Below are 24,582 nucleotides of genomic sequence, written 5' to 3'. Positions count from 1 at the left end.
CCCCCCAAGGCCCCCTTCTTCGCAGGGTCAGCCTCTGGACTCAGAAAAGCCCCCCTCCGGAGGGGAAGAGGGTGTGGCAGGGGGCGAGAGGGAGCACCCCCAGCCCCCCTCCTGGCCTCAGAGGGGCGTTTGCCTTGGGCGGGGTCCAAGAAGGCCTCCTCCCTGGCCCCCTGCCCTCCCTCTCTCTCTCTCTCCCCCCCCCCCAGGCATCCGGAGTCCGGAAGGAGCCCCGCCTGCCCCCCTCGGAGGGGACCCAGCCCTGGGAAGGGTCTCTCAGGGGGAGCCAGCAGGAGGGACTGGGACCAAGCAGGGACCCCCCCAGACCCATCAGGCCCCAGAGCCGGTGGGGATCCTCTGGAGACGCCCGGTCTCGCCAGTCCTGGCCAAGGCCCTGCCCTGTATTTCGTCTCTGGGCTCCGATGCCTCGCTGCCCAGCGGAGCAAAGGGGCCAGGGCCTCCCTGCCAAAGAGCTCAGTCCGGCGGGCGGAGGTTGGGGTCTCCCAGGGGGGTCTCTCCTTTTGGGGGGGCCCAAGGGGTCAGAAGAAGAAGGGCCTCGAGGGGCGCCTGGGCTGGGCTGGGCTGGCCTCCCCCCCTCCCCCGGTCTCTGCTGGCGCTGCCCTTCCTGCGGCTGCTCTTGGCCGGCAGCAGGCTCCCTCCGGACTGGGCTGGGCTCAGCTGGACTGGTGGTCACTAGACGGTCACTCGCCCCGCCCCCTGGCCAGAAGCCCCGCCCCCAGAGAGAGAGAGGGGGAGGGAGGCGCCCCTCCGCCCCCGCCTTTCCCCTCCTCTCCTCCTTCCTTCTTTCCTTCCTTCCTTCCTTCCTTCTCTCCCTCCCGCGAAGAGCGGCGAGCCGAGTGCCCCCTTCCGTCCTTCCTTGCTCCCTCCCTCCCTCTCTTCCCTTTCTCCTCCTCTGCCTCTCGGAGCCCCCTCCTCCTCCCTTCCTCCGCTCCGGAGGCGCAGATGTGGCGGCCCCGTCGAAGCGGGAGGCGGAAGGGCCAGCGCTCGGCCAAAGGGGCCAGAAGGAGGCGGCGCTGAGCCCCCGAGGAGGAGCCCCGGACAAAGAGGCCCCAGGTGAGCAAGGCGCCATTGTCCTCCCAGGAGGGCCTCCCTCCGGCTTCGGACCTCGACCCCAAGCCCCCTCCTGCAAACAAGCAAGCAGGCCCCGGCATGGCGGGCCCCGAGGAGGAAAGGGCGAGGCCTCCCGGGTGGGGGGTGCCTCTGGGCGTGTGCAGAGGGCCCCTTTGAGCCCTCCCCGGATCCTTGGGGCTGCATCTCTCCCCTGCCAGGGTTTGCTATGGAAGGGCTGCAGGGGCTCTCCCCGCCCGGCCTCCGCCTCCAACAGCCCTGCCAGGTAGGCCGAGGGAGGGGTGGGCCAGGGCTACGCAGAACCAGTCCGAGAGCCCTGGGGAGGAAGGGGGCTGTGGGGAGGGGCCCCAAGCCCGCCTGGCCAGTGGGGCAAGCCTCGGGGGCCCTTCTCCCTGGGGCTTCTCAGGGGCACCCCAGGAATGCAGCAGGACAAAAAACATGGCAGCTGTCACTCACCCCAAAGGCCCCTCCTTTGGGGGGGGCTTCAGTCCTTGGCCAGGGCTAGCCCTTCTTCCAGCCCGAGGCCCCTTCTCCTTTCCCCCAAGAGGAGGCAGGGCGGGGGGCAGGGCTTGTGGCCCCAAGTGCAGCTGGGCCCCAGGAGGGCAAAGGGGCCCTTTCAGCCTCCTGGCATGGCTCCCTCTGCCAGCTGGCCTCCAGCTCGCCTCTCTCTCCCTTCCTTGCCCCAAAGGTGCCCAGAGGGACCCGGGGAGAGGGCTGCCATGGGGAGTTTGGGGCTAGGGCCACTGGGGCGAATGGGACCCCTTTGCCCTTTGGACGGGCATAGCTGGGCAGCCAGGGATGCACTGGGAGGCATGGGGCAGGAGGCGAAGGGGGCTCCTCATGGATGCCCTCTCAAAGGAAGCCGCCTTGGGGGCATCGTGGGGCAGGGAGGTCCCGAGGCACCTTTTCCTTCTCTTTGAAGGAGCGGCAGAGCCCTTTCTCCGGGTGGCCCTTGAGGCTCAGCGCCGGAAGGAAGGAAGGAAGGAAAGAAGGCAGGCAGAGGAAAGCCTCCTTCCTTCTGTTTTGGTTTGTTCTGCATTGTATAAAAGTTTTCCCCTAAACTCGGAAGTGTTTCCCTGTTGCTGCTGTTATTGTTATTGTTGTTATTCTTCTCTTCTATCCCGCCTCTCTCAAGGCGGGGGCTTCAGGGCAAGGGCTGGGTATCTCTCTCTGGGTGCATTTGTGTCCTTGGCCAGTGGCAGGGACTGGGCTCAGCCTTGCAAACTGGGCTTCGTGGCTGGTCCCTTTGTGTGGGGCGCATGGGTTCCCAAGAGGGTCTGGCGGGGGTGGCGCCTGCCTTGGCATGTGTTGGCACGCAGGAGCGGAGGGAGGATGGTGGCCCTGTGTGGGACCATTTGAGAGGGACGGCTTTGTCTGTTTGCTTCTCACACTCGACAACTAAAAAGCCCAAAGCCTTTCTCCTTCCTGACTGAAACTGGGCCTGTTTTGTGTACATTTTGGAGCATCTTTCAAATATTGGGCCTTTTGTGAAAATGTCATAAAGGTGGTGGTTTGCGCACAAAATAGGCTTTCCATCCGTTTTTGGCACAAAATGTGGTGTCTTGTGAGAAACCCAATTTTGTGCAAAATAGGTTTTTTGTTTGCAGACCACCCCCCCCCCCCATAAGAAATGAAGCAGACCCACAAAAGCCCCTGACCTTTCCCTCTTCCTCTGGGGGAAGAACTCAGGTTGCGGTGGACAATGTTCTTGGTGGGTCTCTTTTAATGCGTGAGACATTGGGCTGGAACCTCTGGGAGCTTTACAGGTGGCAAACCTGCGCCTTCCAGTGCGCCTTCTGGAGCATCTTCAGAATGAGGGTGCTGCTTTTTGCGGGAAGAATGAGGCTTTCAGTTTTTGTGCTGTGGAAGAAAATGTGGGCAGAGGGCCAAGCCTTGGGGTGCTGCCAGGTAGGCCAGTGTCCAGACCCTGTGCCCCCCCTGGCCCTTTCCCCTGATGCTGCCATGGGGTGCATTTGCATTTGCAAGCAGGTGGGATTGCAGGGCCTCTGGCAAAGCGGGTGTCCATGCTCCCTCTTCTTGCCCCCTGCCCCGCTCCTTAAGACAGGGAGGGCACCGCCTGCCCCCTCCAGGGCACCAGTAGCCTTGCTGTTAATAGAGAAAAGCATCTCTGTGTGAGAGTGTCGGATGATTATAGCCCACACTTTTGTCCCCGTCTGTCCTTCTGGTGGCATCTCCCTGTCCTATGCCCCCCAACTTCCACTTTAGCTTCTGCCTGGTCTTGGAAGAGGTGGAGGTTAGGCTGGGAGAATGGTCTGTTTATTGAGGGTGGAAGGAGGATTTGAACCTAGGGCTCTGTGCCGCTCCCATTGTCCCAGGGGATGTGGAGATCCTTTTTGGCAAAGCCCTGTTGCCTCTGGGGTTTGGCCCCTTCCTCGGTGCCTCCAGGGAGGGACTTTGCGTATTTGTGTGGGAGGGTGCCCCCCTCTCTGCCCATCATGGAGCAAGCTGGGGAAGGTTTCTTCTGACCCCTGGGAGGCTTCCCTGGTCATGGCTGGCACACAAGGCCTGGCCCCTTTCTCTGCCATTTTCCCTCCCTCTTTGTGGCCTGGGCAGGCCAGTGTTTTCTCCCTGTGGCAGTCATACCCTCTGCCCCCCCCACAGCTTGGGGGGTGGGTGGGTTAATTCAATCCCCCCCAAGGGCCTTTCCCACCCTTTCTCTCCCCCCCCAACTATTTCTGGCTGGCGCTGCATCGCAGCTGCGTCTCTGCAGACAGCTTGGGGCCTGGCAGGCTCCCTTGGCAGCTGCCCAGGTGGAAGAAATGCTCAGGATACCACTGGCTCCCTCTCCGCACGTCTTGCAGCAGCAGCGCAGGCGAAGGCCCTGGCCATGGAAGAGGAGGCTGAGAGGCGGCCTGGCCATGATGCTGAGGTGGCGGCTGCGCTCTGATGAGCACCAAGGGAAAGGAAGGGAAGGAGGAAGAGGAGGCAGGTGCCCTGGGCAGCAGCGGGGAGGGGGGGGGCAGCCAGGCCTTGCCAAGTCCAGGAAGAGGAGCCATTGACATTGGCACGGCTGCCATCTGGGCACAGAGCCCTCCTCCCCCCCCCCGCCTCTGGGCATTGTCCTTGGCTCCTCTGTTGGGGGGGGTATATGCTACAGAGCCCCTCCCTGGAGGCCCAGCACCCTTCTGCTCTGGGGTTTCCATCCCAAACAGCTGTCTGATACCAAGGCTCTCTTTGGGGCACACCTGGGGGCCTGAGGGAGGGGCCACCCAATCCCACCCCCCATAAGGAGGACTACAGCTTCAGCCCCCCCCCCCCAGGGAGCAGACCTAGTGGGAGGGGGAGGTTGTGCAGTTGCCACTGCCAGTGCTCTGCTTGTTTGGCCACCCCAGAAAGAGGTGGGCCACTGCGGCTGGGTAGTGCCAGCTGGGGCCACACATCCCTGGGATGAAGCAACGGGGGCAACCAAGGGCATGTGGCTTAGCAGCTATGGCCGGCTGGCCCTGAGGGTGAGAAGTGGGCACAGAGTCTCCGCTGGAGGCCCAGAGGGGCAAGGAGAGGGCCGGGATGAGAAGCCAGCAAACCTCCCCAAGGAACTGGAGGGGGGGAATGGAAGCAGGGCCTTCCCCCAGCCCCCTAAATGAGGCCACAGGGGTGCAAGGCTTGGGATGCAGGCTCAGCATGGTGCTTCACCCACTTACAGAGAGAGGTGTCTTGTCTGCCATTTTGAGGTCTTGGGGGCCCCTTTCATGGCCGAGAGGTCAGAGGGGTGCAAGGCGGGTGTCTGCAAGAGAACTTGGCTTCCAAAGGAGCAAGCTGCTATTATTGCTGTTTATTTACCATTATTAGGATATTTAGAACTGGGGATCTCTGGGTGTTGGCACATAATAACATCGATTTAGCAAATAAGCGATTTTAATTCTGATTAAATTGTTTGTCCCTCAAAACCAGACAGTTTAAAACCATTTAAAATAATGGTGACTGTAACACATGTGCAAACTGGAGAAAATCATTTACACCCCCCAGAAAGTTTTCAATCAAAGCCATGCTTCCACTTGGCACCAGAATGGCCCTGGTGCCAGTCCCAGGTGAAGGCACTGTGCAACTGGTGAGAAGGCCCTCTCCAGTGTGAGCCACCCTTGAGAGGAAGGCTCCTTGGAGGATGGGCGCAGACCTCTGGCCATGGCTGGCCTTCTGGAGAGACCCCACCAGCCTGCCATAGTCAGCAAGAGCTTCTTGGGGTCCCAGTGTCACCAGCAAGTCTCCCTCTCCCTCTCTCTGTTAAAAGATTTTCTCTTTTGGCGTGGCCACTTGGAGGGGATCCCTCCAGTCGCCAGAGCCGGCCACTGCGCCAGGGAGAGGAGGCTGACTTCAGACCAAGGAGTTGGGTGTATGTTTTGGCGGCTTCCTGACCACATCCAGTCCAGCCTTGGCGAGGGGCAATGTGAGTCAGGGCAGGATGGAAGTGTGGCCTCTTTTTGGGGGGGAGGCTGTGGGTCTCTTGGGTTGTTGGTGCAGAAGAGGTTGCGCAGTGGGGCTGCCCCTGCTGAAGCTCAAGGGGCCGTGGGGTGGGGTCTCCCAGCCAGCCCCCGGCCCTTCCCTGCCCCCAATGAGCAAAACCCAGCCGGAGATGTTTCTAAAAGCACTGAAAAGCCTCCAGATGTGAAGCTTTGCTGGCCATTCTGTTTTCTTTAGGTCTTGAGGAGGAATGGGTGTGGGGGTCCCTCCAGGTCAAAGGTCAGGAGCCGATGTTTGGGAGCTGCAGGCCAACCCTGGAGGGGCGTTGGGGGCCTCCTGGGCCGCAGAGGGGGGCTGGGTGCTGGCTCCCACTTTTGTGGGTTTGCAGGGCTATCTGCCCGCCTCGCCCGCCCCTTTCGCACTCGCAACCGGCTGCCCTGACCCACGGGTGGGGCTCTGGAAGGAGTGGGTCTCTGGCTGTTCCGGTTCCTCTGGATTCTGGGAAGGTCTCTTTCCCAGGAATGTGGTGCTCTGGGCTGAGTTTGGTTTGGCAGCTGCTGCAATTTGGGGAGGGAAGGAAGGAGGGAGGGAGGGATGGGGCCGACAGGGGGGGAGGCTGTTTCCCATCCAGGGAGCCCCACCCAGACTGGCTCCTGGGAGAAGCAGCTCAGGAATCCAGTCAGAGGCCACTGGCATTACTGGGGGGGGGGGGGGAGGGGTCCCAGAGAGGCCCGGACCCGCCCCCCCCCCCTGGGCGACCCCTCCAACCCCCCCTGAAGGGGGGGGGGGGGGGGGGTCTGGCTGTGGCTCCCACCTGGAGACCCCCATCCAGATGTCTTGTCCAGCATTGAGGGCCAAAAGAGGACCCCCCCTTGTCAGGCTGAGCTGTGGGGCTCCCTTTAGCCCCAGATCGCACCCCATTTGCCCAGAGTGATGGGAGACTGCAAAACATTAGCCTATGCAAGTGTGCAAGGGGTGAGCCTGGGGTCCTTTTCCAAGAGCTGCAGATGGGTACCTCTATGCCAGCTGCCGCCCCCCTGGCAAGCCTTGCAGGGCTGGTGTGGAAGGTGGCCAGGGCAGGGCTCGAGTTGTGGGGTGGGGGGCATCTCTTTGGCCCTCCTTTGAAGCCTGGGCTCCCAGAGTCTGGCTTAGGGTGGGAGGCTTCCCTGGCTCCATGCCTCAGGAACAAAGAGTGGCTTCAGCTGTTTTCTCCCCACTCTGCACAAATGCAAAGGACTTGGGCAGTTTCTCACCACAAATGCAGGACTTTGTTAGGAAAAAATTCCCTTGTGGGGAAAATACAAGGCTTTTTTCATTGCTACAGAAAAGGTGTGTTCTGTTTTGTCTAGAAAAAGGGCGTTCTTAAAGAAAGACCCCAAGCATCGCACAGGAAGCATTGGATTTGGTGCAGGAACAACCTTTTCTGTGAAGAAAATAGGTGTCTTTTCCTGCAAAGCGGTTTCCCCAAAAGGCTCCTGAGGGGCCTTGCAGCTGTTCTTTCCTCTGCATTGAGAACAAGACCCCCCCTCTCCCTTTTTTCCATGCTGCTGCTGCTGCTGTTATTGTTGGGGACAGTTGACAACCCACTGAAAAGCCTTGCCCACTGTTAGGGGCTGGGAAAGAGGGGCAGCAAGGGGTCAGACCTGGAGGGGAGAGGGGCAAAGTCCAGGATCTCATCTTTGGCCCTTGCTCTTTTCCTTTTGGGATTTCAGCTCCCAGCATCCCCAAACACAGGCCACAGACTGGCTGGCTGGGGGCTTCTGGGAGCTGAGGTCCAACCGTGGAGGAGAGGGTCAAAGGTGGAGAGCCCTTCCTTTCCTTGCCGGGGTCTTCCTCCTCTTTCCAAAGCCAGGCTAGCAAGGGGCCCTGCTTTGGTGGATGGGGCGTGCCCTGGGGCAGTGGGTGCCCCTCTTGCCTTGCCCGTCCTGGCCCCCCATGTGGACTCCCAGGGAAGTGCTCCTGCATTCCTGTGCGTCTGAGCTGCCATGGCCCTGAGCCAGGCCTGGCTGGCAGGAAGGCAAGGCAAGGCAAGGCAAGGCAAGGCGGACAGGGAGGGCGGGCAGCAGCATCCTGCCCATCTGTGCCAGGAGGGCAAGTGGGTGGGCTGAGTCTGGGGGGCCCCAAGGCTGGCTGTGGCCAGGTGGGGGTTGTTCAGGAAGGGCCTCCGCCCCAGACGCTTCCTCCTCCATTCGGTGCCAGGAGCTGCAGGGCTTGGCTGGGGCAGGCAAGCGGAAAGGGGCCATCGAGGGGGCAGCCATGGCTACCCCCCTGGGAGCCAAGCTTCAGTCACCTGCCCAGCCAGGCCCCAGTGGGACATGGAAGTCCCAGCTGGCCAGCCGGCCGCCCTCCTCCTCTTCCTCCAGGCCCCTGGATTCTCTGAGTAGGAGGAGGGGAAGGAGAGACAGAGGGCCCCCCTGAACATACACATAGTTCTGGGAGGGGCAGTGTGCCTCCCAGTAGGGAACAGAGGGCGCTGAAGACTCTCCTGTCTTGCTGGGGGAGTGGAAACCCTCACAGCCCAGGAAGAAGCAGCCCCAGCCCCTTGGCTTTGCACTGCACTGATATGACACTCAACAACAAAAAGGGAAGAAGGCTGCCAAGGTAACAACTGGTAGACCATGAAAGTAACAATCCCATAAAGAATTAAAAGTAGTTAAAATAAATCAGTGCTAGTAATTAAACATTTATATATAAATGAATAAATGAGACAGCTACATACAAAATGCCACAAGCCAGTTGTTGTGAAGGAAAGCTACATTTGATGTACCAAAACATCTCTGGGCCTCTTTTCTTGAGATGGGTCTGTGTGCCACCTCAGTGTTTGCAGCAGTTTGTGCAAAGCTGCCTCATTTATGCAGAGCCTGTGCATATCCTCAGAGTGGCCAGGATTGTGCCCAGCGAGTGGCATGAGAGGTCTGCAGGCAAGACTCCGCCAGGGACCCCCAGGTTCCCACCAGCCCCACAGCTCCTTCCTCCGCGGCTGCGGCTGCTGTGGTCACCCCACGGCCATTCTGCGGCTGGGCAGGTGCAGACTAAGGACACCTTCCACCGAGCGCCACCTGACTCCTGGGAATGTTATTGGGGTGAATGTTATTCACCCCAGTATTTCTCTGAAACAGCCCCATCTCCATCAGACTTGGGGTGGTGGTTGGGGGTGCCAGGGCAGCAACATGGTGAGTTGGGGTGTGTGCTTTGGCTGTGATGGTGGGGAATACAAACCTCCACAATGACCAAAAAGTGTAGGTGGAAGTATGAGTTGGCATTCTGGTGGCGTACGTCACTAACAGGACACTGGTCAGTATGTGCAAAACATTCAGTTGAGCTGGTGGAGATTGATTTATGCCATTTACATTCTTTACGGAAGAATAATTACCCTCCGCTGGCCTCCGGGTGCCCAGGTGGCTGTGCCAGCGCAGGTGCTAATGCCGAGAAAGGGTCACAGGGAGGGCAGCTGTGGGGAAGTTGGGCACGGAGAAAGAGGGGCCCTTGGAGCCAGCAATTCGGGCGGCCCTTATTTGTCCTGGCTGTTGCAGGCAGCCCTCCAAAGCCCAGCCTTTGCAGAGCCCCCCCCCCCAGATCCTGGCCACGGACGTCCCTTGGATCGATGCCCCTTACTCCTCTCTTCGCTTGCCAGGAGCAGAAGGAGGGGCAGCAATGGTTACACAACTGGCCCAGGCTCCCCTGGGTTGTTTTTCCTTCCCGCTGCTTGCTTGGGGCAAATATCCTTCCCAGACAGTGGGGAGGTGGTTGTCCCTGCCGGCCAATCAAGAAAGAGACCAGAAGGGCCCTTTGGCCGGCAAGTCAAGGCGCATGTGATGCCGCCACTGTTGTTCATGCTCTGGGGTTGGGGAAAGGCCTGGCGTTTTGCTCCGGCTTTACCCCCCAAAAGGGAAACATGCCCAAGAGCAAAATTACAAGTAACTCAGAAGAGCCATGCCACTTCTGACTCTGCAGGCTGGTATTGTCCAGTCCAGGCCCAGCCTGGGTGGGTGCCTGGGCGTCCCATCCCAAAACACAAACACATGAATAAGGACACGTCCGCATGGCCCCCTTGCCCTTTCCTAGCTCCGTCTGGAGCCCCAGCCTCCACTTTGGGCTGAGAGGCCTGACCCTATGACCATGGGCTTCCATGATTTTGGGGACTTCAGGCCCTGCGTAGAACTGAAGGCATCTCTGTCATGAGGTTGCATTGTTGCTCCTCTGTCCAGGACTGGATTGAGTCTCGGTTGTGCTTGGGTGCTAGTTTTTGCCGGGGGCAAAGGGCTCTCCCACGCCCACATGGGGGGGCAGGAGTGGGCTGGTGGAGGTGGTCTCACCCCCTCCCCCTTTCCAAGTCCAGCAAATGTATATTCTGCAGCAGGTTTGTCTGTCGACACGGATTCTTTGCGTCCAAGGATCCACAGGGGTCTTAATATCCAGAGCCCCACGTCATGTGGGCATGGAGGTGTGGGGTGTCTTGGGCATCCCATTTTCCTCAGCCTCTTTTCTCTTATTTCCCCCTCTTCCAGGTTGAGGGACCCCTGAAACTCTGTCTAACCTCCCCTCCCCGACAAGAGTGGCCAGTCCCCTCGCCATGCATTCCCTGGATGAGCCCCTCGACCTCAAGCTGAGCATCTCCAAACTCCGAGCGGCACGAGAGAAGGGTGACCGCACCCTGGGTAGCGTCAGGCACCAGACCCTCCGCCAGGACCTCCAGACCACAGAGGAGGAGGAGGAAGAGGAAGAGGAAGGGACCCCCGTGGTCAGCCTCAGCGGCTCCCGCTCCCCAACTGACAGTGAGTGTCCCACCTGGGGAGAAAGGGAAGGTGGGATGGGGGTCCTGGTGAAACTGTGGGGTGAGTTGGGGGGCAGTGCTCCCCATCCATGCCAGCCTCTCCCTCCCTTCGCAGGCCTTTTTGCGCACTCCAGATGCCACCGCGACAAGAGGGACACCACCTTCCCCTCGCCACCCACCATCGACCTCAGCCCCTCACCACCTCCACCAGCCTTGGACTCCTCCCCCAGCGGCAGCACTTCCCTCTCCCCCGACAGGCAGAGCGGAGGGGAGCTGGGGGGCACGGCCTCATCCTCCTCTACCCTCCGGGTGAGTTGAGAGGGCTGGGGGGGGGGTCAGAATGGGAGGGACAAGGAGCCCCCTCTTTTTCCAGCAAAGGGCTTTCAGGTTGCACTGCCGCCTGTCTTACTATTCAGATAGGAGACCAGAAATGGCTGAGTGCTTCAGGGTCCCCTTGGTGTCCTCCCTCACAATTCCCCTGTGAGGCCCAAGACAGGCAGGGGCCATTTCCATTATAAAGCCCCCCCCCCATCTTCTCCGGCATGCAGCTGAACCATGGATCTTGCCACAAAGCAGAGCCAAGGCCAAGTGTATGGAGACACATCTCTGGTTGTTTTTGACGGGATTCCCTTTGGTGCTCTGCGACATCCCCTCTACATCCACATGGGAACATCCCTAAAAAGGGGGATTACAGTCCAGTCCCACCACTTGCCCCCAGGGTCTGGCAGCCCCAGAATCCCTTGGGGTGGGGAGACTAGAGGGAAGGACTTGGGGGTGGATGCGGGGAACATGGCATTCAGCCTGGGCAGTCTTCATTGCCCCATAGCAGCCCGACTGCTTGCCATCCAGGGCTCTTCCACAGCCATCCCATGGCAGAAGGTGCCGCCTTCAAACCTATTCTCTCCTCCTCTACCCAGGATCTTCACTCCCTGCATTACATCAACAGTCTCCGCAGCTCCTTCCAGGTCTTCCTGCCCCTAAGCTCAGGGGGCGCCTTGCGCCTGCCCACCTCAGCCTTCCTGGCGCCCCCCAAGGACAAGCGGCTCTCCCCAGAACTGCCCCTGCAGAAGCAGCTGGTGTGCCAGTGGTCCAAGGTGAGCAGAGCCAGCCCAGGCCTGGATCAGGGCAGGGAGGTCCTGGGCTTCCCAGGGCCCAGATGCAGAGCCCCTGCCCCACTAATGTGGCTGTCCCCTCTCTGCCTCCCTCCCTGCAGTGCAACCAACTCTTTGACCTCTTGCAAGACCTGGTGGACCATGTCAACGACTTCCACGTCAAGCCCGAGAAGGATGCTGGCTACTGCTGCCACTGGGAGGGCTGTGCCCGCCATGGCAGGGGCTTTAATGCCAGGTAAGCCAATCCCTTGCTGCACAGACTTTGGCACATGTGCTTTTTGGGTGAAAATGCGCAGGTGGATGGTGGCCAAAATCCTGAGGCAGAGCAAGGGAAGTGTGGAGATCCAGCTGGCCTCTTTCCTATGCTGGCCTCGAGGATTGGCGATTCTGGGGAATTCCTGACCCTCCAGCAGTTCTTTCTTTCTTTAAGGTCTCTCCTGCTTTTCTCCCAATGCAAGACTGGGGCAGCTTGCAGCCTAGCCAAGACAATATATAAGCATTAAGCACCCTGTTAAAGGGAGTGCTCAGGGGAGGTTGTCATGGCTTTTTCCTGAAATATTGCCTGTAGCACCTGCCATTCCCTGGGGCCCCCCATCCAAGTCCTAACCAGGCCTGACCCTCCTTAGCTTCCAGAATAAGAGGGGATCTGAAGGACAGGCCTTGGACCACTGTTTGCCCACCCTTTTTGAAGAGACAGAAGAGTAGTGATTGAGGGAGGTGGGAGGAGGAAGGGGTGCCCCACGGCTGCCTCGTTCCCATCCCCATGGGCTCTTTCCCCACTCTGACTGCAGGTACAAGATGCTGATCCACATCCGCACCCACACCAACGAGAAGCCCCACCGCTGCCCCACCTGCAACAAGAGCTTCTCCCGACTGGAAAACCTGAAGATCCACAACCGCTCACACACAGGTGAGCCTTGAGGAGCATGCAGCTTCAGCCGCTGGCATCCTGCTTTGGGCAGGTCTGGAAGGCTGGCACCTGTGCCTCTGTTTTGGCAGGGAGGAGTTGGGCATAGATGGGGGGCACACGGGAGAGGTATTTGAAGGAGCAACAAAGGGGTCAGCAATGCCTCCCCCAGCTTAAGTTTTCTTCATATTCTACAGGGTGGGCATGTTCTTGGGCTATCTGTCTGCCCACAGGACCCTCTGAAGGCTGTGCCTGTCCAAACAATCCCAGTGGTTTTGGGGTGGGGGCATCAAAGCATGAAAGGCTGCGAACACCCAGTGCCAGTTTTAGTTTGGGGGTTTGGAAAGTCTTGGGGGTGTTATAGCAAGCCCACTGCTCCTGGAGGAGCAAAGGATGAGTTTCCCAGGTCCCAAGGGGGCTCTGCATGGCACTTGTGGGTTGCCCTCTGCCCATGCCACTACAGGCATTGGATGGGCGACCTGCCCTGTTCCTGCGCCAGGTTTTTGCTGCCATCCAACCCTCACGCAGGTCCTTCTTCCCACCTGTGCCCTCTCCAGGCGAGAAACCCTATATCTGTCCCTATGAAGGCTGCAACAAGCGCTACTCCAACTCGAGCGACCGCTTCAAGCACACTCGCACCCACTATGTGGACAAGCCCTACTACTGCAAGATGCCCGGCTGCCACAAGCGCTACACAGACCCCAGCTCCCTCCGCAAGCATATCAAGGCGCATGGGCACTTCATCTCCCAACATCAGCAGGAGCTCCTCAAGCTGCAGGGACCCACCATTGCTGCTGCCGCCGCCAAGGACTCCCTCGCTGCTGTGGGTGATGTACCTTACATCAGTGGTGCCCAGCTCATCATCCCCAATCCCGCCGCTGCCCTCTTTGGTGCCCATGGCCTGTCCGGCCTGCCTCTCGCCCCTCCGACACCCCTGGATCTCAGCACCTTAGCCTGTGCCAGCCTGGGCACCGCGGCCATCGCTGGCCTTCCCAGCCCCGTGCTGGCCCCCCTGAACTTGGCCAAGAATCCCCTGCTCTCCTCCCCCTTCGCAGCTGGTGGTCTGGGGCTGCCCGTCATGTCCCTGCTGGCTGGCACCTCCACCAAGGCCAGTGTTGAGAGAGGCCACGGAAACGGAGCCAGGCTGCTGAAAGGCAGCAGTGGTGGACGCACTCTGGGCCCCCAGAGCTGCAAGGAGGCCAGCGAGAGGACTGAGCTGGCCCGCCTGCAGCCCACCAGCCCCTCTGAGGGCCTGTCCCTGCTCCCGGGCGGGGTCTTGGACCTGTCCACCGGTGTGAATTCTGGGGGGAGCTCCGAGGCCTTGCCCCCCAGCTGGGTGGTCATCCCGACAGGCTCTGTTTTGCTAAAGCAAGCCGTGGTGAACTGAGAGGAGGAGGAGGAGGAAGGCGAAGGTGAGGAGGAGTGTTGGGACCCTGCTGTTTCCACTTTCCAACCCAAGGAAGCTCTCAGCTCTGTTGGACCTCTAGGCATGAAAACAGCCGGCAGAGCTGGTTGTCTCTGTTTTCTGATGCTTCCCATCAGCGCTGGATGGGTGTTATTTGATGGGCCTGGGAGCCCCCCTGCAGCCTCTGAGTTGTTCCACGGCCCCTTGGTTCTCTAGGTCAAAGCAGGGCCCCTCGCAGCCCCTTTGAGCTGCTTGGTGGTTAAGAACCCAGCATGAGCTTCCTGGTGTCTAGTGGGAAAGACCCTCTGAAATGGCTGTCTTCATTCCTAACAGAAGGAACATCAGATTAGGAGAGAAAGCTGCCTCCCAGCCCCATATATCACCCCCCTTCCTCCCTTGCCATGGAGCCAGCCTTGGTCTTCTTTTCCCTTTACGACAGAGGAGCCTGCCTCTTCTGAGCAAAGCAATAAACACTATTTCCCTGAGCAGCAGCTGCAAACCATGACCCCTAATCTGCCGAGAGAGGCAGCGATACTTTGCCAATGGAGGCATGCATAAGACACCCCTCCAATGCCAGGGACATGACTGGACCAAAGGGCTCCTTCTGTGGCTTCTGGCTCTGGACCAGCTTTTTCTTACCATTTTTGGCCAGGTCCCTCCCTGCAGGGAGAAATGCAGCAGCGAAGGGCAACTACAACCCTTTCCTCCTCCTCCTCTCCCTGGCCTATCTTCCAGTAACAAGGATGGCCAGAAATGGTTGGCCTCCCTTCCTTTCCTCCAAGGTCTTGTCCTGCCCACCCATTCCCTGTCTGCAAAGTCCCCCTGGACCAGCATTCTCCTGCGTTAGCGATCCTTTCCCTTCACCACTTTGCTGCAGCTCAGGGAAGGAGGAATGGGGGCTGATTCTGGAATTGCTGCTGTGGGGCAGGAATCTGCGCTTGCTGTCCCTGCTCTGTACAAAGGGAGCTGCTCTCTGCCAAGGCCAGCCCCACAGCCTCACTCGCTTTGCAAATGCAAGAGGCCGGGACTGTCCTGGCTCAGTCCCTGCCCCAAGACAAGGCACGCCACCCACTGCCCTGGCTGTGCTGCTCACAACCCCCTTCCCTGACGTGGAGGAACTGAAGTACGTACTCACTCCCCCTACTAGCAGTGTCTCATGTAAATTTAGGCTACACAGCAGAAGCGGCCGGGAGACTAGGACTGGGGCACAGGGGCAGCTCTTCTGTGGGTCATCTCCCAGGCTGGGAGTCATCTGGGTCCAGGAGGTGGCGGAGTGCGGAGGGATGAGACTCCCCATCTGGCTGCTTCCCCCCAACAAGGTCCTGCCTTCCCCTTTCACCTGTGGTCTTGTCACAAGCTCCTCCTTGAGCTCAAGCCCCTCTGTCTATGGGGCTGGAGAAGCCCATGTTACCTCTCGACTGCCCTGGTTTCGACAGGGGTTCACTGTTTCCATCCCCTCTCCCAGAACAAGGGGGTCCCTGTGTACCTCTCCACATCCCGCTTTCTCAGTGGGACCCCTGCTATGGGCTTCCACCCACACGGCTTTTCCCCAACCAGCTGCTGCCCCTTGCAACTTTTGGTGTCGGGGGGAAGGGGGCAACTTCCAAACAGCCACCCTCCAACCATTCCCTCCATTCCTAACATGGCAGCCTGGGACTGTGTGCCACCGGCCGAGGGGAGCTGGCCTCCCAAAAGCATGGCAGGAGTTTGCACCAGTTTGAATGCACACGCCCAGGCCCAAAAGCGGCACAGCAAACCCTCCCCGGGTCCACTTCTGGCCCAGCATGTTCTGCTGACTGACCAGGCCTATGAGCCGGTGTGTATACCTATCTTCCATTTTCCCCCGTCTGTTGTCGCTCACCTTGGGCTGTCAGTATTTTAAAAGTTTCTAAGTGCCTTTCGATTGTAGTTCTATGTTGGGTCCCCCCCCCCTTTCTCCCTCCATCACTGTTAGCATAGTTTAAGGCAGAAAGAGATAAGCTATGACCGACTGTCTGGTCCCCCCCAGCCCTGGGGAAAGAGGACTGGTTATTTTACTGAAACAATAAAAGTGAATCCAGACACACTCCTGCATTCTGTTGTTACTATAATTAGCTGGCAGTTTCTGAGTGCCCTTCGGCTTTCTTAGTAGGATGGCAAAAGAAGATAAGGGGTTTCCCTCTCCCCTGGCTTAATGGAGGGCAAAGTAGGAGATCCAATGAGGTCAGTGTCATTTTTGAGCTCTGACTTCTCCAGTATTAGTGGCTACGTTTTAAAAAGTACTTTGGTGTGAAACAAAGAGGGGTGGCATGGTGTAATGGTCTGAGTGTGTGCAGAGACCAAGGTTCAAATGTCTGTTCAGTCATGGAAAACCATTGGGTGACCCTGGGCAAGTTACACTTTCTCAGAGGTCGCTGTAAGTCAGAAATGAAGCAACACATTGAATGCAGAATTCAGTAGGGCAATGTTATGTATTCACAGGTGGGGGGGGGGGGGGGAGAAAAGGATTCTCCTCCAGGCTTTGAGAGCAATTTACAAGGAAACCAGGGTCTTCAGTCATGCCCCCTAACTAGGGTTATGGTCTAGGCTGAGGCCAGAGAGAACTAGGGGCAACAGTGGTTATGTGCTCTGCCTCCCCCCTCCCCATGACAGAAAGCAAAGATCACCAGCAAATGTACCCTAGGGGTATTTTTTTGGCTGGTTTTATTTGAGGGGGGGGGGGGGGGGGACCAGGTTGTTACGTGCCTGGCTTGTGCTCTGGGTCTCGTTCTCTGTGGTGCTGGGACTGGATCTGCAGCTCTTCGTCCAGGCGCTCCTTGGCCCTCACCACCTGCAGGGAGAGCGGAGTGGCAAAGCAAAGCTGGCAAAGAGCCAGTCTGGCTGCAGAGGGGAAGAGTAGGGTCATCCCTTCTGCCAAGGGCAGTCTGTACCACCAGAGGGCATTACCCACCACTGCCTTGCAAGGAACCCGGACACACACACACTTTGAACCAGGTAAGGGGCCCCTGAAGGTGAGGAGGGGGTCGGTGGGAGTGCGGCTGCCTTTGAGAGGTATCTCTGATCCCCTGACACCCCATTCAGCCTCTCCAGCAACCCAGGAGGAAGCAGGAGGCACAGAAAACTCCTGAAGCAGAACAAAGCATCCTGCAAGGAACCTTTGACAATTTCCCTATTTTTCACAGGTGTTGAAGGCTTAAATCTCTCCACATCCCTCTAAGCCAAGGTGGGTGTGAACCAAGTGACCCAGGTACGGTCTGACTGCAGTTCCCAGCATGTCCTGCTATTGGCTAGTGTTGGTGAAGGGCTCCTGGGACTTGCAAGTGGGGACAGGAGCAAAGAGGGTTTTACCTCTCCTCTCTCTCTCTGAGGCTGCTGGGGCTGAAAGGCAGGAACCAGACCCATGGAAGGAGGCCGCAGCCAGTGCCGCAGGACAGGTGGCTGGGGGTTGTCAGCCCACCCACCTGCCCAGCGAGTCCCACCAAGGCATGGCCCCCTCTGCTCACCTTGGACTGCAGGTAGAAAGAGCCTCCCACTGACTTGTCGTTCACCTTAAACAAGTGTTCGTAGTTCTGCCAAGGAAAAAGCAACTAATTAGCATCGGTTACCAAATTAGCAACATCTCCAAATGAGCAATTACTCTGCTGCAAGGACAGCATTGCAGGGGGGGGAGTGGGAGGGGTCACTGAGCACAGCGCCCTGGATCAGATCCACAAGGCCTAGCTCTCCTCTCTAGCAGCCAGTCTAATGTTTCCAGCAAGTCCACAAGCAGGACGTGTGTCTGAGTCTCTGTTCTTCAGCCACTGTCCCCCAGAAACTGTTATCTGCAGTCATACTGTCTGCCTCAGTTGCCACAGATAACTGTCACAACCAGAAAAAATGTCTTTTGGCAACTACAGTGACCAGTTCTGGGCAGGAGGTTGCCTCCCCCAAAGTCACTTCCCCAAGCCCTGGTTATTGGCCCTGACAGACTTTTTGGGCACTACCCCCATTTTAAAGCCATGGCTTGCTTCCCATGGGACAAGTGGAACACTTGGACTCTCCTCCGAATTGCCACGGCTGCCTCCAAGGGAATCCGGAGACTGTGAGGCACTACAGGTCTCTCTAAGTACCTCCTGAAACACAGCTCCCAGGATTCCTTGGGGAGGGCATGGCAGCAAAAGGGGTGTCAAGGTGCTATAACTGTGCAGTGTGAAAGAGATCCATGTGGCAGGGAGGAGCAGTGGTTGTTCCCGCAATGTGTGTATTGCGGTGGGTGTGGGTGGGTGTCTTTTATTACTCTAGTGCCAAACAGCTTCACTGGAGGATCCTGACTTCTCCTGGAAGAAGTCTTGTAAGGGTTGAAGTCGGAGGGCCCCGGGAGCAGAGGCAGCCGCTCTGAGCCCCAGGGAGGCTCCAGGCGGGCTTCCCAGCGCCAGGCAGGGTCCTTCCTTCCTGCCTGGGCTCTGGAGCCCCTCACCTTCTGGATCTCCTCTGGGTTGAGCTTGGAGACATTGAGGATCTGCTGGGCTTCCTGGAGGGTGATCCCAGAGAGGCTGGAGGCCGCGGTGGTGGATTGGGAGCCTGTCTGTCCGCGGGCGTTGGCTGCCGCTTGGCTGGCTGTTAGGAGGAACGGAGGCGGTCAGGCTCCCTTTGCGCAGCGCCAGCCGGGAAGGAGGGCAAGGCTCTGGCGCTGGGTCCTCTTGAGCGCTCCTCCGTCCCGAGGCCAAACTGGAGGCAGAACACAACCACACCACCCCCAGAGACACCCCCGAGAGAGCACAACAGACACCCCCCAAGAGACAGACACACAGACACCCCCAAGAGACAGACAGACAGACACCCCCAGAGAGAGACAGACAGCAAACACCCCAAGAGACAGACAGACAGCACCCCCCAAGAGAGAGACAGACAGACAACCCCCAAGAGACAGACAGACAGACACCCCCCAAGAGAGAGACAGACAGACACCCCCAAGAGACGACGAGACAGACACCCCCAAGAGAGAGACAGACAGACAACCCCCAAGAGCAGACAGACAGACACCCCCAAGGAGAGACAGACAGACACCCCCAAGAGAGAGACAGCAGACAACCCCCAAGAGAGACAGACACGGGGCCTGGCTGCCTCTGCTGCTGAGGCTGGCGAGGGCGGATGGCGCGGGCCCTCCGCTGTGAGCGGCTTCTTCGTGGGGCCCAGGAGGCCCTCCCTGTCTCCCCGAACTGCCGCCTTCGCAGGAGGCGCAGTCTCCTCCTCCTCCAGCCGAGGCTTCACTTGCTTAGCCTAGTTCATGGGCCTTTCCGCCCGCCCGCCCGCCTCTCCCTCCTCCAGATCTCAAGGGCGCTGGCGAAAGAGGGGCAGCCCCCAACCCCGCCGCCTTGGCCTTGCCTCCAAGGGCCTCCTCACCTGCGAACTCCTGCCGCAGCGCCCTGGCGAAGGCCCGCCCCACCACCTGCGCCCCGACCAGCAGCATCTGCGCCAGGTACTTGGCCTGAGGAGGGAAGGAGAAGGGGGCGTCAGCGGCCCCAGGAGGAGAGGGGCTTCCCACCCACTCGCTCGCTCGCTCACTCACCATCCCTCCGTCCGGCGAAGGGCCAAGGCTCCCCAGGGCCTGGAGGCCGCTAAGGCACCAGAGAGGGAGCCAGCCGGGGCGGAAGGAAGGAAGGAGAGGACCGCCTCGCTGCCGGAAGCCGCAGCCGCAGAGGAAGCGCGGCCCCTGGCGGCCGGAGGGCGCGTCGCACCCATCCTTCCCTCCAAGAACTGCGCCCTTGAAGAGAAAAGGCCGGCGACTTCCGCTCCTTTGGGACTCTGGCCCTGGGCCCCTTCCTCCCCGGAGGCTGAGAGAGCGTGACTGGGCCTGGCCTTTCCCATGGAGGCGGGAGGAGCTCCCCGGGATGCCATCCTGCTCCAAAGCCTTCAGCCTTCAAGGCCTCGTTCGGAAGCTGAAGCAGCCCCAGGATGAATGAGCTACGACGGCATCGTCCAAAGGGCGGCGGAGAGACGGCTAGAGAAAGGTGCTCCCCGTCATTCGAGGCCAGGCTTGGCATCCGAGATTTCTGGGGAGGCCTTTGAATGGACCCCGCCTGCCATCCTCTGAATGATGCTCTATCATCTGATGAGGCATCTGCTGCTCCCTTCTGGAAAGCGCCTTGGACGATTAGCAGCCAGTTTCAGGGCCTACTATCAGCAGCCCAAGGCAGTGAGGCGATGAGCGAAGGCTTGTTCACTGCCCAGTGCCCACCTCCAATGGACCCTGGAGCAGGGCCAGGATGGCGAGAGGCAAAGCTTCTGTGGAATCGCCTGTCGACTTTCCCCCGGGGGTTTGGCCAGACCCTTCGTCCCCTAAAATGCAGCCAGCTGCACCTGGCATCCCTTGGCATCATCCCCCGTCCAAACTGACCCTGCTTAGCTTCCGAGGTTCAGGTGGGGTCTGGTGCCTTTATGGTATTTAGGCCTAAATTCCCAACATCCTAATGCTATAATCTGGGGGGCTTCTGGAACAGGTCTTCCTGAAAGGTGTCTTTTCCAGGCCCTGCAGGGGGCAGCACTGGGGCAGACTTGAGGGCTGCAAGATGGCTCCACTGTCTTGGGATGTGGAAGTGCACAAAGCAGTGGGGGACTGGGTTTGGGAAAGGATGCGACGTCTCCCATGGGGAGGCCAAGGAGGAGGGGAGAGGGGGGTTTCCACACGGGAGAACTTTGCATTCAAAGGAAGGACACAGGAGGCCAAAGAGTTGGAAGCACTCTTTCTTGATGCAGCCACTTAAGACACAACCAAGGCAGGGATGCCCGCGGGGAGCTTGGCTTTGCTCTGTGGCAAGACGGAGGACATTTCCACATGCATATATGTTTTATAAAAACCCATAGCCTTCCAGTTTTCTGCACCAGGACATTAAGCCAAGAAGCCTCTCTGGGCAGAGGATGGAGCCTGGGCCTTGAGCCACCGTGCCATGAACATACTCCACAGCACTTACACAGTGTCTCCCTGCCCCCCAAGAAAAGTAGAATGGAGGGAACCAAGGGCGAGGGGCAAGGGCCCCAGCCGAACACCCCCTTGCCCACGTGGGTCCCTCTTGCCAGGCAAATCCATTGCTTGGAAGGCCAGCTTGCCACTGGAAGGAGCCATGGATCCCCTCTGTGTCCCACTGAGTCTGAGCTGGTGGTGCTGCCATACCATTGGGAAGGCTGCAAACAGGTGGTCAAAGAGAGGAGGGTTCAGCACCTGTCCAGGTTTGGAAGAGGCAGCCAGGTCCCAGCCCAGGCTGGCAGCAGAGTGGAGGAAAGGGCAGGAAGAGTGGAAACTGGTCTTCCTCAGCAGGAAGAGTGGCAGAGTCAGCCTCCAGCTCTTGTTGGCAGAAGGCAGAGAGGAGCACAGTAAGGAGACTCTTGGTGGGAAGGCAGCTGAGCCACTGGTGTGTTTCCAGTTCACAGAAGAGAAGTAGTTCTGGTTCCAGATTTGTTGGGGAGAGGCAATGGCAGCCCCCCCCCCCCGAATCCTGGCTTCTGTGGTTAGTCCTGTGGAGCAGGAAAAAGAGATGGGCTGAGGTGCAAGAAGGGTGGATATGCTGAGCCACCCTCTTGGTCTGGCTGTACATGTGTGTGCATAGCTTAACTTGAGGATTTCTATGGGGAGGACAGCAAGCCTAGCTCCATGAATGCCCTGTTGCATTGGATCAAGACACACACACATTCTTACCCACTCTTCTTCATCCACGCCTTCAAAGGAGTCTTGGGGCAGGGGGTCATCCCGGTTGCCCAATTTGGCCACCATGGCGTTCAGCAGCTACAGAGGGGCAAGGGGTTAGTATGTGTGCATATGTCCTCCCTTGGGACTGGCTTCATGTGGGTGGGAGGTGCATCCCCCTGGAGACAGAGCGTGCAAGGCAGAAGGAAGATGGGGAGACCCCTTCTTCAATGCCATAACAGGGGCAAGTGAGGGGGGGGGGGTGGAAGCACACACCTCCTCTTTCTTTTGCTCATCTGACTTCTCCTCCAGGTATACGGAGGATGGGAGGTATTTCCTGCTGGGGGGATCCTTTGGAGCCTCACTCACTAGAAGAGACAAGTGGCAGAAAACAGTAAGAGCTGTGCTGACCTTCTCCAGAGACAGGTAAATGGGTCCCATGTGGCTGCAGACTCTGACTGGCAGATGTATCCCTAGGCAAGTGTGGGGCTCCTCATCTCAGCTCCTGGAGACCCCTTTTAAATGGGGAAGGATTTCCTGCACCTCGTGGTGCTCAGGCTTCTATGCCACCCACAGGCCCCACTGCCAGCTTTCCTCACAGGCACCCAAGGAGGCCTGTCTGCAAAAGGGCTGACCCATGACTGGACTCAAATGGAGGGAAAGAAATCCATGACCCTTTCCAGAGGGGTCCCCTCAGTTCCCAACAAGCCAGGTCAGGGGTGGGGCAATGAATGCACTCCAGGTTTCAAAGCCCCCTCTCAGTCACCACTAAAACCTGGAGTAGATCTATTGTCCTCCTGGCACAGGATCCACCAGCCATGCTGCAGCTGAGAGGACCATGAAAAGCTGGAGCCCCATGCCCTCCCTAGCCCCATAGCCTCTCCCTGCCTGCCCTTTCTTACCTGGGGTCATGTCTTTGGGCTGAAGAGGGAGCTTCCTGTGCTGCCCGTCTGAGCCCCCCAGCCAGGCCGTGGCTGAGAGCGCAGGTTCCCACCAAACCTTGGTGGGCGGGAAAATGTCATCCTGGAAGAATTCTTTCTGGGGGGAGAAGGAAGGAAAAAGGAAGGGCAAAGACACCCCTCAGGTCCCTGTGGGCCAACTGCATACCCCACATGCTGCACAAGATGCCACTGACCTACATGGACTGCTGTGTGGCATTGCTTGCAGGACCTCCCAAAATACAGCCCCCCCCCAAGCCCAGTCTCATCTCTGAGTGGTAGGGACTCTTGGTCAGAGAAATGCCCCCTCTCAATCCCTACTAAACTAGAGATATTGCCAGGAATTGAACTTGGCACCTCTGGGCTGTGGTTCCCCCATTCCCAATTTAAGAAAAAGGCTGGACAGGTTCCCTTGTGGGAGAGTGACAATCGTATGACTGCAAATCCCAACATTCCTCCTCACTCTTGTCAAGCCTGGTTGCGGGCCAATGACAGACAGACAGAAATGGCCAGCCATTTTGCAACAGCTTTGCCCCTCTGGGGATGGCGTCCCCCTGCCAGTGGCTGCCCCACCCCACGATCCACCTCGGGTCCACTGAGCCCCCTACCTTGACCCTGGGCATCCGGAAGGCCACCGGCTCCATTGAGCTCTGCCTGAGGCGCAATGCCCGGGCGATCTCCACCTCCCGCACGTCACACTCCGTCTTGGGCAGGAACTGGAAGCCCTGCGAGGGACAAAATGGTCAGAAGACCCCAATGGACAGCCCCCCTCCTCACAGCCAGTGTGTGTCTCCAGCAGAACAGAACAGCCCCCCCTCGCCAGGGGCCACTCCAGCAAATGGGTATCGGACGGTACCCCACTTCCAGCCCGCTCAGGGCAAGCAGATCCTCTGTCTAGGGAGGCAAGGAATATGCCGAAGGTTTCTTCCTGTGGTTGAGGGGAAAGGATGTCTGGCAGCAGGGAAACCCAGTCATCAAAACGGTAACGAGAGCGAAAAGACTATAGCCTTTTTCACTTTTTCTTTTTGCACAAAAGCACTATCATTTGTGCAACAAAAAAAAGTTTTTCATGCAATGCATAACTTTTTAACCATGAAATGCAACGCCCTTCTGCAAAAATGTTGCATTGCACAGCGCTTGTTTTTGCAGGCTCCCCAACTTTCCTAAAAACCTTTCCTGAGAAATTTTCACAAAAAGTCCTCAAATGCTAAACAAAATGATTAAAAAAACCAAACAAACCATGATCTCAGGTTTGAGCCACACAATCGTCTCACAATCCATGCGATGCCCGCGGAGTGCCACTAGAGAGCAGGCGAGAAGCACAGTTCGGAGACCACAGGAAGTGGGGGGGAAAGGCAGAACGTTTGAGAAAGGGGGGCACGGGAAGAGATGTGGGGGACCAGTCTCCCAGCCTGCCCTCATGCCAACTGGCAGAGATAAATGGGGATTCTGGAAGGGGGCATTCTCTTTCCACTCCCCACCTCAGTCTTTAATGTTTTACTTGAACCTAGAGATGTCATTCAGATATTGCAATTAATTTGCATAGGATTATGTTGTTGCAGAGAGTGTTTCCATTTCATTTTACAGTATTGGTCTTCCTAATGAACTAAACAAGGCTCTAGTCCTCAAGGGCCCTCCTGGCTGCAGAGGGGAGCAAGGGTCAGGGACTGAGTTGGCCAAAGCTCCCATATGAAAGGGCTCCTAATAGCAAGGCGGTGGTGGAGATGGTAAATGTGGGTAAGTGAAGGACCTACTTCCCTAGTCTCTATAGTGCCCCCTCTTTGGACCCAATCCTCTCCCCACTTGCCGGCCCCCTTACCTTGTGAGGCTCACTAGACAGGAAGCTGTTGCACTCCAAGAAGAAGGGAGCCTCTGGGACCACCTCATACACAAACACCCGAGTATCACCCTAAGATGTGGGGAGAAGAGAGACTGGTCATGGGGGACGAGGGAGCACACAACAGCTTTGCTGTGCCACACTTTGGCTCTGGTGCCCCAGAAAGCCAATCAAGAAAGGGCCACCATAGCAGTGTAGCATAGTGGTGGGAGAACTGGAAATGCCCAGAGAGGGGCCTGCACTGCAAGGATCATCTCTGGCTCCATCTTGGCCACCGAGAAACTGTCATTTCCAGAACCAATACATTCTACACTAGTGCACACACAAACACACAACTCTTCCCACTAGGCCTTTGGTTCCTTCCATTTGGTCTGGCTTTGTTTCAGCTGCAGCCAGTGGTCCAAACCCCTTCATGCTTAGAGGGGGCAGTGGGGGAATATGGACCCGTGAGGATGTTTGGAATCT

General features: G+C 58.4%; 3 protein-coding genes across 9 annotated transcripts in view; 1 reads left to right on the top strand and 2 right to left on the bottom strand.

Moving 5' to 3' along the window:
• Positions 1–15,768, top strand: part of GLIS2 (GLIS family zinc finger 2) — a 22,280-nt gene extending 6,512 nt beyond the window's left edge. For 3 of the 5 annotated variants that reach the window (XM_042438759.1, XM_042438760.1, XM_042438758.1), the window contains 6 exons: positions 10,014–10,280; positions 10,395–10,588; positions 11,197–11,373; positions 11,493–11,626; positions 12,183–12,301; positions 12,856–15,768. In XM_042438759.1, coding sequence (XP_042294693.1) covers positions 10,079–10,280; positions 10,395–10,588; positions 11,197–11,373; positions 11,493–11,626; positions 12,183–12,301; positions 12,856–13,685 — 1,656 coding nt within the window. In that variant the 5' untranslated portion in view covers positions 10,014–10,078 and the 3' untranslated portion in view covers positions 13,686–15,768. The other 2 variants (XM_042438757.1, XM_042438761.1) reach the window with 2 other exon arrangements.
• Positions 15,769–16,397: 629 nt separating this feature from the next.
• Positions 16,398–19,775, bottom strand: PAM16 (presequence translocase associated motor 16). Of its 2 annotated transcripts, none has more exons than XM_042438511.1 (5): positions 19,231–19,775; positions 19,065–19,149; positions 18,139–18,278; positions 17,186–17,251; positions 16,398–16,562 (listed from the first exon to the last, which is right to left on the bottom strand). In XM_042438511.1, the coding sequence occupies exons 1-5, from the start codon at positions 19,231–19,233 to the stop codon at positions 16,506–16,508; spliced, it is 351 nt and encodes a 116-aa protein (XP_042294445.1). In that variant the 5' UTR covers positions 19,234–19,775; the 3' UTR covers positions 16,398–16,505. The 2 variants fall into 2 exon arrangements, with proteins under 2 accessions (XP_042294445.1, XP_042294446.1); XM_042438512.1 differs by having other exon boundaries at positions 16,398–16,512; positions 19,231–19,567.
• Positions 19,776–20,392: 617 nt separating this feature from the next.
• Positions 20,393–24,582, bottom strand: part of LOC121914803 (coronin-7-like) — a 57,084-nt gene continuing 52,894 nt past the window's right edge. The window contains exons 23-28 of one of the 2 annotated variants that reach the window (XM_042438508.1): positions 24,100–24,189; positions 22,889–23,005; positions 22,245–22,380; positions 21,619–21,710; positions 21,355–21,441; positions 20,393–21,173 (exon numbers count right to left, since the gene is read on the bottom strand). In XM_042438508.1, the coding sequence (XP_042294442.1) occupies positions 21,168–21,173; positions 21,355–21,441; positions 21,619–21,710; positions 22,245–22,380; positions 22,889–23,005; positions 24,100–24,189 (528 nt within the window). In that variant the 3' untranslated portion in view covers positions 20,393–21,167. Of the gene's footprint in view, positions 21,174–21,354; positions 21,442–21,618; positions 21,711–22,244; positions 22,381–22,888; positions 23,006–24,099; positions 24,190–24,582 lie in introns of those variants that run through there. The other variant, XR_006100587.1, reaches the window with a different exon arrangement.

Source organism: Sceloporus undulatus, chromosome 8 (genome assembly GCF_019175285.1).
Source record: "Sceloporus undulatus isolate JIND9_A2432 ecotype Alabama chromosome 8, SceUnd_v1.1, whole genome shotgun sequence".
NCBI lineage: Eukaryota > Metazoa > Chordata > Lepidosauria > Squamata > Phrynosomatidae > Sceloporus > Sceloporus undulatus.
This window is presented reverse-complemented; position numbering and strand designations above follow the sequence as displayed.

Coding starts and splice junctions, on each gene's coding strand:
- PAM16 (XM_042438512.1), bottom strand. Junction 18,279..19,064: donor GCTGCGGCAGGAGTTCGCAG/GTGAGGAGGCCC, acceptor TCCTCCTAACAG/CCAGCCAAGCGGCAGCCAAC. Junction 16,513..17,185: donor CTTTCTACCTGCAGTCCAAG/GTGAGCAGAGGG, acceptor CTCTCCCTGCAG/GTGGTGAGGGCCAAGGAGCG.